At 50.3% G+C, this 21,053-nt stretch overlaps 1 protein-coding gene across 1 annotated transcript in view; it reads left to right on the top strand.

Annotated features, from left to right (window-relative positions):
- The first annotated feature begins 3,526 nt into the window (after nucleotides 1–3,526).
- Nucleotides 3,527–21,053, top strand: part of LOC120922124 — a 62,361-nt gene continuing 44,834 nt past the window's right edge. Inside the window, exons 1-6 of the mRNA XM_040334597.1 lie at nucleotides 3,527–4,281; nucleotides 6,148–6,245; nucleotides 16,052–16,192; nucleotides 16,261–16,415; nucleotides 19,875–19,995; nucleotides 20,304–20,420. Of these exons, the coding sequence (XP_040190531.1) occupies nucleotides 4,119–4,281; nucleotides 6,148–6,245; nucleotides 16,052–16,192; nucleotides 16,261–16,415; nucleotides 19,875–19,995; nucleotides 20,304–20,420 (795 nt within the window). The 5' untranslated portion in view covers nucleotides 3,527–4,118. The remainder of the gene's footprint in view (nucleotides 4,282–6,147; nucleotides 6,246–16,051; nucleotides 16,193–16,260; nucleotides 16,416–19,874; nucleotides 19,996–20,303; nucleotides 20,421–21,053) is intronic.

Consider the following 21,053-nt stretch of genomic DNA (forward strand, 5'->3'; position numbering starts at 1 on the left):
TCAGGAGACGTGCTGGTAGGATGAGGGGTCCAATGATATTGAGGTCAGGAGACGTGCTGGTAGGATGAGGGGTCCAATGATATTGAGGTCAGGAGACGTGCTGGTAGGATGAGGGGTCCAGTGATATTGAGGTCAGGAGACATGCTGGTAGGATGAGGGGTCCAGTGATATTGAGGTCAGGAGACATGCTGGTAGGATGAGGGGTCCAGTGATATTGAGGTCAGGAGACGTGCTGGTAGGATGAGGGGTCCAGTGATATTGAGGTCAGGAGACATGCTGGTAGGATGAGGGGTCCAATGATATTGAGGTCAGGAGACGTGCTGGTAGGATGAGGGGTCCAGTGATATTGAGGTCAGGAGACATGCTGGTAGGATGAGGGGTCCAATGATATTGAGGTCAGGAGACATGCTGGTAGGATGAGGGGTCCAATGATATTGAGGTCAGGAGACATGCTGGTAGGATGAGGGGTCCAATGATATTGAGGTCAGGAGACATGCTGGTAGGATGAGGGGTCCAATGATATTGAGGTCAGGAGACATGCTGGTAGGATGAGGGGTCCAATGATATTGAGGTCAGGAGACATGCTGGTAGGATGAGGGGTCCAGTGATATTGAGGTCAGGAGACATGCTGGTAGGATGAGGGGTCCAGTGATATTGAGGTCAGGAGACATGCTGGTAGGATGAGGGGTCCAATGATATTGAGGTCAGGAGACATGCTGGTAGGATGAGGGGTCCAATGATATTGAGGTCAGGAGACATGCTGGTAGGATGAGGGGTCCAGTGATATTGAGGTCAGGAGACATGCTGGTAGGATGAGGGGTCCAGTGATATTGAGGTCAGGAGACGTGCTGGTAGGATGAGGGGTCCAATGATATTGAGGTCAGGAGACGTGCTGGTAGGATGAGGGGTCCAGTGATATTGAGGTCAGGAGACGTGCTGGTAGGATGAGGGGTCCAGTGATATTGAGGTCAGGAGACGTGCTGGTAGGATGAGGGGTCCAATGATATTGAGGTCAGGAGACGTGCTGGTAGGATGAGGGGTCCAGTGATATTGAGGTCAGGAGACGTGCTGGTAGGATGAGGGGTCCAGTGATATTGAGGTCAGGAGACGTGCTGGTAGGATGAGGGGTCCAATGATATTGAGGTCAGGAGACGTGCTGGTAGGATGAGGGGTCCAATGATATTGAGGTCAGGAGACATGCTGGTAGGATGAGGGGTCCAATGATATTGAGGTCAGGAGACATGCTGGTAGGATGAGGGGTCCAATGATATTGAGGTCAGGAGACATGCTGGTAGGATGAGGGGTCCAATGATATTGAGGTCAGGAGACATGCTGGTAGGATGAGGGGTCCAATGATATTGAGGTCAGGAGACATGCTGGTAGGATGAGGGGTCCAATGATATTGAGGTCAGGAGACATGCTGGTAGGATGAGGGGTCCAATGATATTGAGGTCAGGAGACGTGCTGGTAGGATGAGGGGTCCAGTGATATTGAGGTCAGGAGACATGCTGGTAGGATGAGGGGTCCAATGATATTGAGGTCAGGAGACATGCTGGTAGGATGAGGGGTCCAATGATATTGAGGTCAGGAGACATGCTGGTAGGATGAGGGGTCCAATGATATTGAGGTCAGGAGACAAGCTGGTAGGATGAGGGGTCCAGTGATATTGAGGTCAGGAGACGTGCTGGTAGGATGAGGGGTCCAATGATATTGAGGTCAGGAGACGTGCTGGTAGGATGAGGGGTCCAATGATATTGAGGTCAGGAGACATGCTGGTAGGATGAGGGGTCCAGTGATATTGAGGTCAGGAGACATGCTGGTAGGATGAGGGGTCCAATGATATTGAGGTCAGGAGACATGCTGGTAGGATGAGGGGTCCAGTGATATTGAGGTCAGGAGACATGCTGGTAGGATGAGGGGTCCAGTGATATTGAGGTCAGGAGACATGCTGGTAGGATGAGGGGTCCAGTATATCTGTGTGTCCCAAGCGTGTCGAGATCCTTCGGGGTAAAAGACGCACCGGCCAGGAGGACGCTGGCTGCAAAAAGCGCCCAGAGGCGATTCAGTTCGCATTGTAGCGCCATACAAGTCACTCAGACGGCCCCCCAGAGCCTTCACTTTATTCTGCTGTAGCCAATGACAGGAGGCCTTGTGATTTGGGTGATTGTCATGTTGGAATGTCCGTCCCGTGCATGCGCGGCTTCCTGGCCGATGAATGAAATCTTCCTCCGCTATTATTTGATAACATTCTACATTCATCTTCCCATCAATTGTCACCAAATGTCCTGTGTCTTTGTACTGTAGATCCCACATCCCCAAAACATCAGCGATCTAGCCTCTAGATGAATAGAGACCCCAGCCTCTAGATGAATAGAGACCCCAGCCTCTAGATGAATAGAGATCCCAGCCTCTAGATGAATAGAGACCCCAGCCTCTAGATGAATAGAGACCCCAGCCTCTAGATGAATAGAGACCCCAGCCTCTACATGAATATAGACCCCAGCCTCTAGATGAATATAGACCCCAGCCTCTAGATGAATAGAGACCCCAGCCTCTAGATGAATAGAGACCCCAGCCTCTACATGAATATAGACCCCAGCCTCTAGATGAATAGAGACCCCAGCCTCTAGATGAATATAGACCCCAGCCTCTAGATGGATATAGACCCCAGCCTCTAGATGAATAGAGATCCCAGCCTCTAGATGAATATAGACCCCAGACTCTAGATGAATAGAGACCCCAGCCTCTACATGAATATAGATCCCAGCCTCTAGATGGATATAGACCCCAGCCTCTAGATGAATAGAGATCCCAGCCTCTAGATGAATATAGACCCCAGCCTCTAGATGAATATAGACCCCAGCCTCTAGATGAATAGAGACCCCAGCCTCTAGATGAATAGAGACCCCAGCCTCTAGATGAATAGAGACCCCAGCCTCTACATGAATATAGACCCCAGCCTCTAGATGAATATAGACCCCAGCCTCTAGATGAATAGAGACCCCAGCCTCTAGATGAATAGAGACCCCAGCCTCTACATGAATATAGACCCCAGCCTCTAGATGAATAGAGACCCCAGCCTCTAGATGAATAGAGACCCCAGCCTCTAGATGAATAGAGACCCCAGCCTCTAGATGGATATAGACCCCAGCCTCTAGATGAATAGAGATCCCAGCCTCTAGATGAATATAGACCCCAGACTCTAGATGAATAGAGACCCCAGCCTCTACATGAATATAGATCCCAGCCTCTAGATGGATATAGACCCCAGCCTCTAGATGAATAGAGATCCCAGCCTCTAGATGAATATAGATCCCAGCCTCTAGATGAATATAGACCCCAGCCTCTAGATGAATATAGATCCCAGCCTCTAGATGAATAGAGACCCCAGCCTCTAGATGAATATAGACCCCAGCCTCTAGATGAATAAAGATCCCAGCCTCTAGATGAATATAGACCCCAGCCTCTAGATTCTAGAGATTCTATATTCATCTAGAGGCTGGGGTCTATGTACATCTGGAGGCTGGGGTCTCTATTCATCTAGAGGCTGGGGTCTCTATTCATCTAGAGGCTGGGGTCTCTATTCATCTAGAGGCTGGGGTCTCTATTCATCTAGAGGCTGGGGTCTATATTCATCTAGAGGCTGGGGTCTATATACATCTAGAGGCTGGGATCTCTATTCATCTAGAGGCTGGGGTCTCTATTCATCTAGAGGCTGGGGTCTATATACATCTAGAGGCTGGGGTCTCTATTCATCTAGAGGCTGGGGTCTCTATTCATCTAGAGGCTGGGGTCTCTATTCATCTAGAGGCTGGGGTCTATATTCATGTAGAGGCTGGGGTCTCTATTCATCTAGAGGCTGGGGTCTCTATTCATCTAGAGGCTGGGGTCTCTATTCATCTAGAGGCTGGGGTCTCTATTCATCTAGAGGCTGGGGTCTCTATTCATCTAGAGGCTGGGGTCTCTATTCATCTAGAGGCTGGGGTCTCTATTCATCTAGAGGCTGGGGTCTCTATTCATCTAGAGGCTGGGGTCTCTATTCATCTAGAGGCTGGGATCTATATTCATCTTGTTGTATTTTGCAGGCAGTCTTCGGGGACGTTGCCCCAGAAGAAGACATGATCCTGGTGTTGCGGTTCTATCTCTGGCCGGGGGGCAGCACGGCCTGGGCACCATGGCAGCACCGCAGGAGCTTACAGCCTCTACTGGCCAGTGAGGATTGGATGGCGGCCTGGGGGGCCCTCCCACTTACCAGAGAGGAGTCACCAGAGAGGGGGGAAGGTGAGAACTACAAACCCCCCCCATGTGATGAGATGTCATGTCCCCCCCCCTGTGTGATGAGATGTCATATCCGGTCCCCCCCCCCCTGTGTGATGAGATGTCATGTCCGGTCCCCCCCCCCCCCTGTGTGATGAGATGTCATGTCCCCCCCCCTGTGTGATGAGATGTCATGTCCCCCCCCCTGTGTGATGAGATGTCATGTCCCCCCCCCTGTGTGATGAGATGTCATGTCCGGCCCCCCCCCCTGTGTGATGAGATGTCATGTCCGGTCCCCCCCTGTGTGATGAGATGTCATGTCCGGTCCCCCCCTGTGTGATGAGATGTCATGTCCGGTCCCCCCCTGTGTGATGAGATGTCATGTCCGGTCCCCCCCTGTGTGATGAGATGTCCGGTCCCCCCCCTGTGTGATGAGACGTCATGTCCGGTCCCCCCCCCTGTGTGATGAGATGTCATGTCCGGTCCCCCCCCCTGTGTGATGAGACGTCATGTCCGGTCCCCCCCCCTGTGTGATGAGATGTCATGTCCGGTCCCCCCCTGTGTGATGAGATGTCATGTCCGGTCCCCCCCCCCCTGTGTGATGAGATGTCATGTCCGGTCCCCCCCCCCTGTGTGATGAGATGTCATGTCCCCCCCCCTGTGTGATGAGATGTCATGTCCGGTCCCCCCCCCTGTGTGATGAGATGTCATGTCCGGTCCCCCCCCCTGTGTGATGAGATGTCATGTCCCCCCCCCCTGTGTGATGAGATGTCATGTCCCCCCCCTGTGTGATGAGATGTCATGTCCGGCCCCCCCCCCCTGTGTGATGAGATGTCATGTCCCCCCCCCCTGTGTGATGAGATGTCATGTCCGGTCCCCCCCCCCCCTGTGTGATGAGATGTCATGTCCGGTCCCCCCCCCCCCTGTGTGATGAGATGTCATGTCCCCCCCCCTGTGTGATGAGATGTCATGTCCCCCCCCCTGTGTGATGAGATGTCATGTCCGGTCCCCCCCCCCTGTGTGATGAGATGTCATGTCCGGTCCCCCCCCCTGTGTGATGAGATGTCATGTCCGGTCCCCCCCCCCTGTGTGTGTGATGAGATGTCATGTCCGGTCCCCCCCTGTGTGATGAGATGTCATGTCCGGTCCCCCCCCCCCCCTGTGTGATGAGATGTCATGTCCCCCCCCTGTGTGATGAGATGTCATGTCCGGTCCCCCCCCTGTGTGATGAGATGTCATGTCCGGTCCCCCCCCCCCTGTGTGATGAGATGTCATGTCCCCCCCCCCCTGTGTGATGAGATGTCATGTCCCCCCCCCCTGTGTGATGAGATGTCATGTCCGGTCCCCCCCTGTGTGATGAGATGTCATGTCCCCCCCCCTGTGTGATGAGATGTCATGTCCCCCCCCCTGTGTGATGAGATGTCATGTCCCCCCCCCCTGTGTGATGAGATGTCATGTCCGGCCCCCCCCCCCCCTGTGTGTGTGATGAGATGTCATGTCCGGTCCCCCCCCCTGTGTGATGAGATGTCATGTCCCCCCCCCCCTGTGTGATGAGATGTCATGTCCGGTCCCCCCCTGTGTGATGAGATGTCATGTCCCCCCCCCTGTGTGATGAGATGTCATGTCCGGTCCCCCCCCTGTGTGATGAGATGTCATGTCCGGCCCCCCCCTGTGTGATGAGATGTCATGTCCCCCCCCCCGTGTGATGAGATGTCATGTCCGAGCCTCCTCAGACCATCCAGAGAATATAGTTATAGGAATTTTCTTTTAGAACAGAAAATAGTAAGAATCCGCTACAGTGAGTTTGAATAATTGCAGATCACTGAGATTGAGAAATGTGGCGTTTCATGTCATTTGATGATTACTGAGACTTCTTTGTGTCTTCTCCAGATTCCGCTGATGGTGGCCATCTTGTGTGGAATACAGGAATTCATGATCTTCCCTTGTACCACAGTCCCGCTCCACCCGTCATTAACCTTTCTGCCACAGTGAGTAGAATGTGGAACCCAAACCCCGCTATTAGCAGAACATACTGCTCCTCTGGCCTAGTGGTCTCCAAAGTGCGGACTGGGGGCCCAATGCAACCCTCTGCTTGCCTTAATCCAGCCCTTGGAGTACTATTCCTCCCACTGACACCAATGATGGGGCACTATTCCTCCCACTGACACCAATGATGGGACACTATTCCTCCCACTGATACCAATGATGGGACACTATTCCTCCCACTGATACCAATGATGGGACACTATTCCTCCCACTGACACCAAAGATGGGGCACTATTCCTCCCACTGACACCAATGATGGGGCACTATTCCTCCCACTGACACCAATGATGGGGCACTATTCCTCCCACTGATACCAATGATGGGACACTATTCCCCCCCACTGACACCAATGATGGGACACTATTCCTCCCACTGACACCAAAGATGGGGCACTTCCTCCCACTGACCCCAATGATGGGACACTATTCCTCCCACTGACACCAATGATGGGACACTATTCCCCCCACTGACACCAATGATGGGACACTATTCCCCCCACTGACACCAATGATGGGGCACCATTTCCCCCACTGACACCAATGATGGGACACTATTCCTCCCACTGATACCAATGATGGGACACTATTCCTCCCACTGACACCAATGATGGGACACTATTCCTCCCACTGACACCAATGATGGGACACTATTCCTCCCACTGACACCAATGATGGGACACTATTCCCCCCACTGACACCAATGATGGGGCACCATTTCCCCCACTGACACCAATGATGGGACACTATTCCTCCCACTGACACCAATGATGGGACACTATTCCTCCCACTGACACCAATGATGGGACACTATTCCTCTCACTGATACCAATGATGGGTCACTATTCCTCCCACTGACACCAATGATGGGACACTATTCCTCTCACTGACACCAATGATGGGACACTATTCCTCCCACTGACACCAATGATGGGACACTATTCCTCCCACTGACACCAATGATGGGACACTATTCCTCCCACTGACACCAATGATGGGACACTATTCTCCCACTGACACCAATGATGGGACACTATTCCTCCCACTGACACCAATGATGGGACACTATTCCTCCCACTGACACCAATGATGGGACACTATTCCCCCCACTGACACCAATGATGGGACACTATTCCTCTCACTGACAACAATGATGGGACACTATTCCTCACACTGATACCAATGATGGGACACTATTCCTCCCACTGACACCAATGATGGGACACTATTCATCCCACTGATACCAATGATGGGACACTATTCCCCCCACTGACACCAATGATGGGACACTATTCCCCCCACTGACACCAATGATGGGACACTATTCCTCCCCCTGACACCAATGATGGGACACTATTCCCCCCACTGACACCAATGATGGGACACTATTCCTCCCCCTGACACCAATGATGGGACACTATTCCTCCCACTGACACCAATGATGGGACACTATTGATCTTTTATTGAAAAGAATCAAGCAACCAATTTTATACAAAAGTAAAAAACATAACTATAGTACAAAACTTCAAACATAAATCCAAGGAATACACATCCGGGTTCAGAATATATACAATATATACACTATACACCACTACCAAAACATTACTACAAAACTATTTACACAAAGCAGCAGAGAGGGCCTAAGAGGCACAACCCGTCACCTATGTACGCAGCCATTTATCAAAAATGTATGAAAAATAATAATCTAGGGTGATAAGAGACAGACAGCCACACCCGGGAAAGAGACTCCTGGCAGTCAGGGAGGCTTGAAACCCCTCCACGCCTTCAGCCAAGCCCCCTGACCCCGCTTGTCTCTCTCAAGCCCCCGAATCTTCCCCACCTCATGCACAATGTCATACACCACCACCTCAACAGGAAGGATTTTTTGCCGAATGCTGACCTGACACCGTGCGTTCCAGGTGAAATAACGGACCACTAGGCTAACTAAAAAAAGTGTATCCAAACAAAAACCTCCACCGGTACTGAATGCTCCGTACACCCACTCGGCATAACCCAGCCTGGAGAGGAAAGGAACACCGAGCGCCCGCCCCACCTGTTTGTACACTTCTATGTCAGAAAATGGTCCATAGTCTCCTCCTCACCTGCACACTCCTCCCGAGGACAGCTACGATCCACCCCACTGCGGAATTTCAAATTGCCCCGAACATAGAGCCTCCCATGGAAGCACAACCAGGCCAGATCCCTAAATTTAGGAGGTATTCTATCCAAATTAATTAGTCTCAACCCCACCCTCAAAACTGGGCCTGGGCAATCCCTTAAGGCCAGTGGGTCATGAAAGACTTCGCTCAAGACTCGACTCATAAGGTCTTTCCTCGGAACCGATCTGAGATCTTCAGCCGACAATCGCCACTGCCGCAGTAACTTCAGGCACGGAGCTACATAGGCTGGTAGCTGACCACGATGACCCCTGCGATTCTTCACTTGGCCACCTTCTTCCCAAAGTCGCAGAAAAGGACTAAACCAAGATCTAAATATGCCTGCCCATCCAGGAGGTTCCACTGCAAGCATACTACCAATGTTAAACTTGAGAAATAGCAGTGAAAAGAAAAGAATTGGGTTGACCATACCTAAGCCACCCTCCCTCCTGGATAGGTAGGTGACATTCCTCTTGATGGGGTTCAGTCTGTTCCCCCACAGCATCTGGAAGAACACACTACTGACCCTAGCATAGAGAGACACTGGCAAGATGCAGACAAAGCTGACATACAAGAAGATCGGAATCAGGTAAGTCTTAATCAGATCAACCCTTTCCCTCATAGATAACTTCCATCTCTTCCAGTTGACCACCTTAGCATTGGCAATTTCCAGTCTGCCTTCCCAGTTTTTGAGGCCATAATCGCCGGGTCCAAATTCAATGCCTAGTATCTTAATTCTTTCCCGGGGCACTGGAAAGGTGTCCGGGAGATCAAACCCCTCACCTTCCTTTCCCATCCAGAAAACTTCGCTCTTTTCCTGATTGATCTTGGAGCCTGATGCTTCAGAATACCGTGATGTCAGAGAGACCACCTCCTCCGCCTCATCCGTCCCAGTGACAATCACTGATACATCGTCCGCATAAGCAACAACCCTCAATGGCGGCTCACCCGGGAGCCCCACTGGTACCCCACACAACATGCCGCTCTCTAGCCTCCTGATGAAGGGGTCGATTGCAAACACATAGAGCAGGGGACTCAGGGGACAACCCTGGCGCACCCCGGAGCCAACCCCAAAGGACTGCCCAACCCAACCATTAACAAGAGGGAAGCTTTCTGCCCCCTTATACAAGACTTTCAGCCAATCAACAAAACCACCCGGCAGACCGTACTTACTAAGGAGCAACCACAGGTACTCATGGTTAACACGATCAAAAGCCTTTGCCTGATCCAATGTCAGCAAATACTTTCCCCAGCCTGCAGCCCTGCACCGCTCCAAGGCCTCCCGGACAGCTAACACCGCTGTGAAGGTGCTCCTACCCTGGACCGAACAGTGCTGATGGCGAGAAAGCAAAGACTCTGCTACTGACGACAGGCGCCAGAAAAATATCTTCGCCAGTATCTTTCTATCGACATTAAGAAGGCTGATGGGGCGCCAATTCTCAATCATCGAAGGATCTTTACCCTTTGACAGAAGAATCACAGCCGAGTGCCTCATGGAAGGGGATAGCACCCCCTCAGCAAGACAACTGTTAAAAACCTCTACCAAATGTGGGGCCAGAATAGACTTAAAGGCTTTGTAGAACTCAGCCGTCAAGCCATCCGGTCCGGGTGACTTTTTGATGGCAAGCTGTTCAATTGCCCTCATCACCTCTTCAACTGTGATCTCCTCTGTCAAATTCATCAATGGAACATCTCCACCATTTAGACCTGGAGTAGAGTCCAAAAAGCTTTCCATCTTGTCACGGTCAAGCTCTTTCCTTCCAAGAAGGTCGGCATAAAAGGACCTCACGACCTCCAGAATCCCTGACCTGGACTTTGTCACGGAACCTGTACTGTCCTTAAGGCCAACGACCGCTTTAACAGCTACACCTTGTTTGCAGTTCTGGTAAGGGTCAGGCGAGTGGTACTTCCCATAGTCCCTCTCCAGAACCAAAGAGGCATGCCGGTCATATTGACACTTCCTGAGAAGGAGTTTCACTTCGGAGATTGCCCCAGGATCTCCTCCTCTCGAGACAAGAATATCCAGCTTCCTCTGCAAACGTTGGTAGGTCATGTATTTATTAAACTGTGTTCTATTGGCTAGGCCCCTGAAGAATCCAGCGATCCTCTTTTTGGTCAGCTCCCACCACTCAGCCTTGCTGCTACAAAAGTCCAGGAGGGTCACCTGTGCCTGAAAGAATTCCTCAAAGGATTGTCTAACATGTTCTTCCTTGAGTAGAGTCGAATTCAATCTCCAGATGCCCTTTCCCCTCTGAGGGGCGTCTGAAGCATTCAGGGCCACAGATAGCATACAGTGATCAGAGAACTCTACTGCCAGCACCACTGGGGGTGAGAAAGCAGAGGCCTCCTTCAAAAAAAACCTGTCTATCCTACTCTGACTATTACCACGATGAAAGGTGAACCCGGTGTCATCCGGGAGGTGCGCAATGTGCACATCCACAAGACCAGCATCCCTAACCATACTATTTAAAAAAACGCTATCATATCCCAGCCTGTCCTTGAAGGCCTTCCTGTCCTTGGGCCTAGTTACTGTATTAAAGTCACCTCCAAAGACCACTTGCCGGGATGTAAAAAGAAATGGCTTGATCCTTGTAAAAAGGCATTTCCTGTCCCACTTTGTGTGCGGCCCATAGATATTAATTAGGCGCAGGTCCTGCCCTCCCACAAGGACGTCTAAGACCATACATCTCCCAATCTCCACCTCAATAACCCGCCGGACAGTTACCATGCCGGTTTTAAACAACACCGCCACACCGCCGTAAGGCTCGGCCGCAAGAGACCAGTAAGATGGACCATACCTCCACTCTCTCTTGGCCATATGAATATCTGCCAAGGAGGTGAGCCTAGTCTCTTGCAAAAATAAAATTTCAGCATCTAATTGGCTGAACAAAAAGAAGGCCATAGAACGAGCTCTCACTGACTTAATGCTGGCGACATTTATTGTCGCCACTTTTAACGGAGGGGGAACCGCCATTTGGGTTATTGGGTGGATTGCTTCTTAGCTCCCCTCTGCTGCTCATCACCAGAAGCCTCCCTCTTTCTTGAGGCCGCTTCCAACTCCATCTCTGACTCAGAGCTCAGCTCTGAAGAAGCGCCAGATGACGAAATGTCCCACCTAGAGGACCTACGACGGGTGGAGACATGCACCGGAGCTTCCCGTCCCCGTTCCGTCCTCACCGCCTGCTTCTTCCGCCGCCCAACCTTCCTTCTCTCCTCCAGGTACTTGAGGTCAGCCTCAGAGATGCCCTCATCCCTTGTTTTTTTCTTTGAAGCGACCTTTTTAGTACCCGCTATCACTCCTGATGGGGGGGGTAAATCCGACTTAACAGGGATAGACTTCTGGGGGGTAACTGACTCAGGGGGCACAGACTTGGAAGGTTCTGACACAAGAGGAGCGGGTACAGTAGGCTGGGGGGACACAGATACAGATACAGAAGGAGTACTTACAGACACAGAAGGGGTGGTCACAGGAACTGGGGAGGGAACTGGGGAGGAAACCGGGGAGGGATCCTGAGCAGGACCAGGGGGGTCGGTCACCGCAGCGGAGGATGGTACACCAGGGGCCTCCCCCTCCATCCCGTCCAGCCTTGACATCTCATCCACTACCTCCTTCTCCATATTGTGCCAGGCCTCAGGGCATCTGCTATAAGGGTGGCCAAGTCGCAGGCACAGGTTGCACCTGATCTTCTGGGTGCAGTCCTTGGCCATATGACCCTGACCCCGACACACTGAGCATATCAAGGCCGAACAGGAGGAGCTAAGGTGCCCCCTCTCTCCACAGCGGTGGCACAGCTTCGGCTGACCAGGGTAGAACACGGTCATCCTATCCCTCCCTATGAAAGCCGAGGAGGGCAGGTGACGGACAACATTTCCATCCCTGGCCAGCCTGACTGTTACCGACCATCCCCCAGTCCAGATGTTACGCTCATCTAATATTTTACTGGGTTTGGTCAAAACCTCCCCGTAGTTCCTCAACCAGACCTCCAGATCCCTGGCAGGGACGCTCTCATTGGTGAGGATGATAGTGATCTTTTTTACTGTTGACTGCTGCGAAATCGCAACTGGGGCCAGACTTTCCCATTCGGGTCTTGACCTGCACCGGGCCTCATATCGTTCCCAGAACAGGTCAAGACCCTCTGGCTTGGTGAAACTGACTGTATACTCTCGCGTCCCTGACACATGAATAAAAGCATAGAGATCGTTAACCCCAAAGCCCATTTCTAGAATTAAATCCACCACTGCACGCCTTGCAGGGGGGATTGCACCACCTTCCCATTTCAAGATGACAACATTACGTCTTGGGCCCCCAGCAGAAGCCAGAGACCCAAGACCATATCCTGGGGGGCTCGAGGTGGTAGCTCGTAGAGGAAAACCCTGCTTGGGGGCGGAGCTGCCAGGGACAGAGCGTACCACCTGAGCGAAAGTGGGTTTATTAGGGCCAAGACCCCACACTGAAGTCACTTTATCTGCATGAACAGAGTTAGTATTGTCCATCCCACCTGAAATGGGACCATTGTCCATCCCACCTGAAATGGGACCATTGTCCATCCCACCTGAACTGGGATGATTATTATCAGCCACACACACATTCCCATCAGGTATAATTATAGTTTCTGTTGCAGTACCGGCTGTCGCCTGATGCTGCGCTGTGGAGTCCTGAGCAGCAGTGGGGCAATCAGCTCTGGTCTCAGCATCAGGAGGGTTAATGGGTTCTGCTGGGACTTGCAGTTCCTTCACAGAAATGTCATTTTCTGAACGTGTCTCTTGCTGCATTGCAGCCTCAGCAGGCACATTATTACTGCATACAGGACTGGCAGTCTTATTATTAGGCACATTATCAGTCATTGATGGTACATACACAGTCTTATCCACAACATGGGGTTTAGCAGGCTTCACTTTATCAGGTACACCATCTGCAATATCTTCATCATTAAAGACCATCTGATCCCCCCGCACAGGAGACTCCATTACCTGGATCACCCTCAGCATGCCTCCTGAGTCCTGGGAAGGCATTGGGGTGCTTACCTCTCCCTGGGGGGGCAGGGGGTCAGAACTGGGGGTCTCCTCCTCCTCCACCTCCATCTTTGTCACCTTTGCAAACCTCCTTTCGTTGGAGAACTTTTCCTTGAAAGGACCATCCCTTCCTTCCATTATGGCCACGATGGTCTCCTGGTGGTCCACACGGACCTTGGCCAGTTGGATCTCTGGATCCATGGATCCGCGTTTCTGGCTATGCAAGCCTTCACGTTGCCTTCGCAGGCGCTTCAGCTCCGCACGTAGCTTGTACAGCTTATCCCTCTCCCGGTTTAGGACTTTTATCCCGGCCACCACTCGCTCCCGAATGGCCTCCGAGCCTTCATCCACACCAGGGGCAGAGAGATCACCAGCTGAGGCTTGTAGAGGGGCAGACATGTCAGCAGATGGCCCAGGAGATGGCTGAGAGCCTCCAGCAGGGGAGGCCCCGCTGCCCTCCATGGCTTCCCCAGAACGGGGCCAGGAGAGCTGGGAGAGATTTCCAGGCAACTCCCTTCTCACACAGCAGCTTCAGACACACCTTCCTCCTCACACACCTGTGGTCCAATGGTGGGTGGGGCACTATTCCTCCCACTGACACCAATGATGGGACACTATTCCTCCCCCTGACACCAATGATGGGACACTATTCCTCCCCCTGACACCAATGATGGGACACTATTCCTCCCCCTGACACCAATGATGGGACACTATTCCTCCCACTGACACCAATGATGGGACACTATTCCTCCCACTGACACCAATGATGGGACACTATTCCCCCCACTGACACCAATGATGGGACACTATTCCTCATACTGACACCAATGATGGGACACTATTCCTCCCACTGACACCAATGATGGGACACTATTCCTCCCACTGACACCAATGATGGGACACTATTCCTCCCACTGACACCAATGATGGGACACTATTCCTCCCCCTGACACCAATGATGGGACACTATTCCTCCCCCTGACACCAATGATGGGACACTATTCCTCCCCCTGACACCAATGATGGGACACTATTCCTCCCACTGACACCAATGATGGGACACTATTCCTCCCACTGACACCAATGATGGGACACTATTCCCCCCACTGACACCAATGATGGGACACTATTGCTCCCACTGACACCAATGATGGGACACTATTCCTCCCACTGACACCAATGATGGGACACTATTCCTCCCACGGATACCAATGATGGAGTATTTTGACTCCTGCTGACCACCAACTTGGCGCAGTATTTAATTCCACTAATGCCGGGACCTTTTCTACTCCCAGTGGCCACAGTCCGGCCCCCCTAAAGTCTGAAGGACAGTAAACTGGCCCTTAGTTTGGAATGTTGATCTGGCTTAATTATTATCTTGGTACCTGAGCTCCAGTATAGATTGGCTCCTCCAGGCTGGGCACTAGGATTGGATGAATTTGTTATTCTGAGTACCAGACATGCCGAGAATATTGTAGAAATCACCAATCATGAGGAGGGTTATATTTAGTTATATTTAGTTATATTTGGTTATATTTGGTTATATTTAGTTATATTTGGTTATATTTGGTTATATTTAGTTATATTTAGTTATATTTGGTTATATTTGGTTATATTCGGTAATATTTAGTTATATTTAGTTATATTTGGTTATATTTGGTTATATTTGGTTATATTCGGTAATATTTAGTTATATTTAGTTATATTTAGTTATATTTAGTTATATTTAGTTATATTTGGTTATATTTGGTTATATTTAGTTATATTTGGTTATATTTGGTTATATTTAGTTATATTTAGTTATATTTGGTTATATTTGGTTATATTCGGTAATATTTAGTTATATTTAGTTATATTTGGTTATATTTGGTTATATTCGGTAATATTTAGTTATATTTAGTTATATTTAGTTATATTTGGTTATATTTGGTTATATTCGGTAATATTTAGTTATATTTAGTTATATTTGGTTATATTTGGTTATATTTGGTTATATTCGGTAATATTTAGTTATATTTAGTTATATTTAGTTATATTTAGTTATATTTAGTTATATTTGGTTATATTTGGTTATATTTAGTTATATTTGGTTATATTTGGTTATATTTAGTTATATTTAGTTATATTTGGTTATATTTGGTTATATTCGGTAATATTTAGTTATATTTAGTTATATTTGGTTATATTTGGTTATATTTGGTTATATTCGGTAATATTTAGTTATATTTAGTTATATTTAGTTATATTTAGTTATATTTAGTTATATTTAGTTATATTCGGTTATATTAGGTTATATTAGGTTATATTCAGTTATATTTAGTTATATTTGGTTATATTTGGTTATATTTGGTTATATTTGGTTATATTTGGTTATATTCGGTAATATTTAGTTATATTTAGTTATATTTGGTTATATTTGGTTTTATTTGGTTATATTTGGTTATATTTAGTTATATTTAGTTATATTTAGTTATATTTAGTTATATTCGGTTATATTCGGTTATCTTCGGTTGTATAATGAACATATAATGACAATAAATGACATGAAAATATTGTGTCTCTAATTGGTTCTTTCCGGTGCAGCATCCTGAAAAGTACGCGGAGATATTCGAGACATACGGTAACGCCAGGGTGCGGCTTTGTGTGTTTAGCAAGACCCGGCCGGATTTTCCTTTTCCCTCAGAACCCCCGATCCTTGATAAGGACAGCGCCATGGTTCCCGAGGTAAGTGTCCTCATACTCCCCTCCCCCGTCCTCAGAGCAGAATAATCCAAAACGTTTCCTCCCTCTAGGGAGCTTACATCCCCCATTCCCGGAGGAAGGCCGTGCTGGACCCATTCTCCTCTACAGATGGTATCGCCGTGTTCATCGATGGCGCTCGTTTCCTGCCAGATGCCGCCACAGTCACTTGTGTCACCGGGAGAATATTTGACAAAAACTACGATCAGTAAGTTTGCACACATGTGGGATGAACGGCTCCCGGTCTGGGCTGAATATGAGACACGGACAAAAGAAAAGTAAAGCAGAGTTACAATTTCCAAAAATATTTATTGCTGTTTGTGCATTTGTGTCCCGGTGACACCGCTCTCACCATTTCCTGTACAGGTGTCACAGGAATAGGAAGTGAGATATAAAATCTCCCCCATGGTGTCAGAAGTAGAGCTTTAAATCTGACTTCCATCCTTCCCTTCAGTCTTGCACAGGTGTACAGGCTCCTCCCCTCTTCAATCTTGCACAGGTGTAGCGGCTCCTCCCCCTTCAGTCTTGCACAGGTGTAGCGGCTCCTCCCCCTTCAGTCTTGCACAGGTGTAGCGGCTCCTCCCCCTTCAGTCTTGCACAGGTGTACAGGCTCCTCCCCTCTTCAGTCTTGCCCAGGTGTATTGGCTCCTCCCCTCTTCAGTCTTGCACAGGTGTATTGGCTCCTCCCCTCTTCAGTCTTGCACAGTTTTTTTTTCTCCTCCCCTCCTCAGTCTTGCACAGGTGTATCGGCTCCTCCCCTCTTCAGTCTTGCACAGGTGTATCGGCTCCTCCCCTCTTCAGTCTTGCACAGGTGTATTGGCTCCTCCCCTCTTCAGTCTTGCACAGGTGTACAGGCTCCTCACCTCTTCAGTCTTGCACAGGTGTATCGGCTCCTCCCCTCTTCAGTCTTGCACAGGTGTATTGGCTCCTCCCCTCTTCAGTCTTGCACAGGTGTATTGGCTCCTCCCCTCTTCAGTCTTGCACAGGTGTATCGGCTCCTCCCCTCCTCAGTCTTGCACAGGTGTATCGGCTCCTCCCTTCTTCAGTCTTGCACAGGTGTATCGGCTCCTCCCCTCTTCAGTCTTGCACAGGTGTATCGGCTCCTCCTCTCCTCAGTCTTGCACAGGTGTATTGGCTCCTCCCCTCTTCAGTCTTGCACAGGTGTATTGGCTCCTCCCCTCTTCAGTCTTGCACAGGTGTATCGGCTCCTCCCCTCCTCAGTCTTGCACAGGTGTATCGGCTCCTCCCTTCTTCAGTCTTGCACAGGTGTATTGGCTCCTCCCCTCTTCAGTCTTGCACAGGTGTACAGGCTCCTCCCCTCTTCAGTCTTGCCCAGGTGTATTGGCTCCTCCCCTCTTCAGTCTTGCACAGGTGTATTGGCTCCTCCCCTCTTCAGTCTTGCACAGTTTTTTTTTCTCCTCCCCTCTTCAGTCTTGCACAGGTGTATCGGCTCCTCCCTTCTTCATTCTTGCACAGGTGTATTGGCTCCTCCCCTCCTCAGTCTTGCACAGGTGTATCGGCTCCTCCCCTCTTCAGTCTTGCACAGGTGTATCGGCTCCTCACCTCTTCAGTCTTGCACAGGTGTATCGGCTCCTCCCCTCTTCAGTCTTGCACAGGTGTATTGGCTCCTCCCCTCTTCAGTCTTGCACAGGTGTATTGGCTCCTCCCCTCTTCAGTCTTGCACAGGTGTATCGGCTCCTCCCCTCCTCAGTCTTGCACAGGTGTATCGGCTCCTCCCTTCTTCAGTCTTGCACAGGTGTATCGGCTCCTCCCCTCTTCAGTCTTGCACAGGTGTATCGGCTCCTCCCCTCCTCAGTCTTGCACAGGTGTATCGGCTCCTCCCTTCTTCAGTCTTGCACAGGTGTATCGGCTCCTCCCCTCTTCAGTCTTGCACAGGTGTATTGGCTCCTCCACTCTTCTGTCTTGCACAGGTGTATCGGCTCCTCCCCTCTTCAGTCTTGCACAGGTGTATCGGCTCCTCACCTCTTCAGTCTTGCACAGGTGTATCGGCTCCTCCCCTTCAGTCTTGCACAGGTGTACAGGCTCCTCCCCACTTCAGTCTTGCACAGGTGTAGCGGCTCCTCCCCCTTCAGTCTTGCACAGGTGTAGCGGCTCCTCCCCTTCAGTCTTGCACAGGTGTACAGGCTCCTCCCCTCTTCAGTCTTGCCCAGGTGTATTGGCTCCTCCCCTCTTCAGTCTTGCACAGGTGTATTGGCTCCTCCCCTCTTCAGTCTTGCACAGGTGTAGCGGCTCCTTCCCCTTCAGTCTTGCACAGGTGTACAGGCTCCTCCCCTCTTCAGTCTTGCCCAGGTGTATTGGCTCCTCCCCTCTTCAGTCTTGCACAGGTGTATTGGCTCTTCCCCTCTTCAGTCTTGCACAGGTTTTTTTTCTCCTCCCCTCTTCAGTCTTGCACAGGTGTATCGGCTCCTCCCTTCTTCATTCTTGCACAGGTGTATTGGCTCCTCCCCTCCTCAGTCTTGCACAGGTGTATTGGCTCCTCCCCTCTTCAGTCTTGCACAGGTGTATCGGCTCCTCCCCTCCTCAGTCTTGCACAGGTGTATCGGCTCCTCACCTCTTCAGTCTTGCACAGGTGTATTGGCTCATCCCCTCTTCAGTCTTGCACAGGTGTATCAGGTCCTCCCCTCTTCAGTCTTGCACAGGTGTATCGGCTCCTCCCCTCCTCAGTCTTGCACAGGTGTATCGGCTCCTCCCCTCTTCAGTCTTGCACAGGTGTATCAGGTCCTCCCCTCTTCAGTCTTGCACAGGTGTATCGGCTCCTCCCCTCTTCAGTCTTGCACAGGTGTATCGGCTCCTCCCCTCTTCAGTCTTGCACAGGTGTATCGGCTCCTCCCCTCTTTAGTCTTGCACAGGTGTATCGCTCCTCCCCTCTTCAGTCTTGCACAGGTGTATCGGCTCCTCCCTTCTTCAGTCTTGCACAGGTGTATCAGGTCCTCCCCTCTTCAGTCTTGCACAGGTGTATCGGCTCCTCCCCTCTTTAGTCTTGCACAGGTGTATCGCTCCTCCCCTCTTCAGTCTTGCACAGGTGTATCGGCTCCTCCCTTCTTCAGTCTTGCACAGGTGTATCAGGTCCTCCCCTCTTCAGTCTTGCACAGGTGTACCGACTCCTCCCCTCTTTAGTCTTGCACAGGTGTATTGGCTCCTCCCCTCCTCAGTCTTGCACAGGTGTATCGGCTCCTCCCTTCTTCAGTCTTGCACAGGTGTATCAGGTCCTCCCCTCTTCAGTCTTGCACAGGTGTACCGACTCCTCCCCTCTTTAGTCTTGCACAGGTGTATTGGCTCCTCCCCTCCTCAGTCTTGCACAGGTGTATCGGCTCCTCCCTTCTTCAGTCTTGCACAGGTGTATCGGCTCCTCCCCTCTTCAGTCTTGCACAGGTGTATCGGCTCCTCCCCTCCTCAGTCTTGCACAGGTGTATTGGCCCCTCCCCTCCTCAGTCTTGCACAGGTGTATTGGCTCCTCCCCTCTTCAGTCTTGATGGTGCTCCATCATTGGTGTTAGTTGGTGAAATAGTGGCCCCAAGGGCCAGATAAAGGGAAGCAAAGGGCCACATCCGCCCCCCGGGCTGTAGTTTGGAGACCGCTGAGAGTGTTTTGTATGCAATTACATTGAACTCTGATTGGCTGCCATGTCCCGCTTGTTGTGTTTCAGGATTGGACCAGACATTAGTACTGGGATAGATCTGAGCAGCGACATTTTCCATCCACACTACAATTATTCTCTACAGATCAACTCACCCAACGTTCCACCTACCTCCACCCTGCTCCTGAAGGTGAGTACAGAGATCTCAGAATACAATGTATATTATCGGCTCTCAGAATTCCCTGGAAACTGGTGCAAGTTCCTCCTCCATAGTCCTAAAGATGTCAGAAATGTTTATTCCCGATCGCCTCCTCCTGGGTCATACACTCATGGAAATTCATAGTCCAGCAATCTGGAGTGAACCAGTTGGAGATCACTTGTACCTGTGTACAGAGACGACTTCACCGGAGCCAATCTCAGCAAGTCCAAATTCCGATTCCTTCCTGACTGATTTCATATTTTCCTGACATTAATTCTTCGGTCTTGTTTGGTCGGCAGGTTTATAACTTGGACCGGTTCTGCAGGGAGCTGACTCTGATTGGCTGGGCGGCTCTCAATCTCTTTGTTGAATCTGGAAAGCAGAGAGCGCCCTCGTCAGACTCGAGCGAAGTCCAGGTGAGGTCACATTATGGGTGGAGTTCAGGTGAGGTCACATTATTGGTGTAGATCAGGTGAGGTCACATTATGGGTGGAGTTCAGGTGAGGTCACATTATTGGTGGAGATCAGGTGAGGTCACATTATTGGTGGAGTTCAGGTGAGGTCACATTATTGGTGGAGATCAGGTGAGGTCACATTATTGGTGGAGATCAGGTGAGGTCACATTATTGGTGGAGATCAGGTGAGGTCACATTATGGGTGGAGTTCAGGTGAGGTCACATTATTGGTGGAGTTCAGGTGAGGTCACATTATTGGTGGAGTTCAGGTGAGGTCACATTATTGGTGGAGATCAGGTGAGGTCACATTATTGGTGGAGTTCAGGTGAGGTCACATTATCGGTGGAGTTCAGGTGAGGTCACATTATTGGTGGAGATCAGGTGAGGTCACATTATTGGTGGAGATCAGGTGAGGTCACATTATGGGTGGAGTTCAGGTGAGGTCACATTATCGGTGGAGTTCAGGTGAGGTCACATTATTGGTGGAGTTCAGGTGAGGTCACATTATTGGTGGAGATCAGGTGAGGTCACATTATTGGTGGAGATCAGGTGAGGTCACATTATTGGTGGAGATCAGGTGAGGTGACATTATTG

This window comes from Rana temporaria, unplaced genomic scaffold (genome assembly GCF_905171775.1).
Source record: "Rana temporaria unplaced genomic scaffold, aRanTem1.1, whole genome shotgun sequence".
In the NCBI taxonomy this organism is placed as follows: Eukaryota; Metazoa; Chordata; class Amphibia; order Anura; family Ranidae; genus Rana; species Rana temporaria.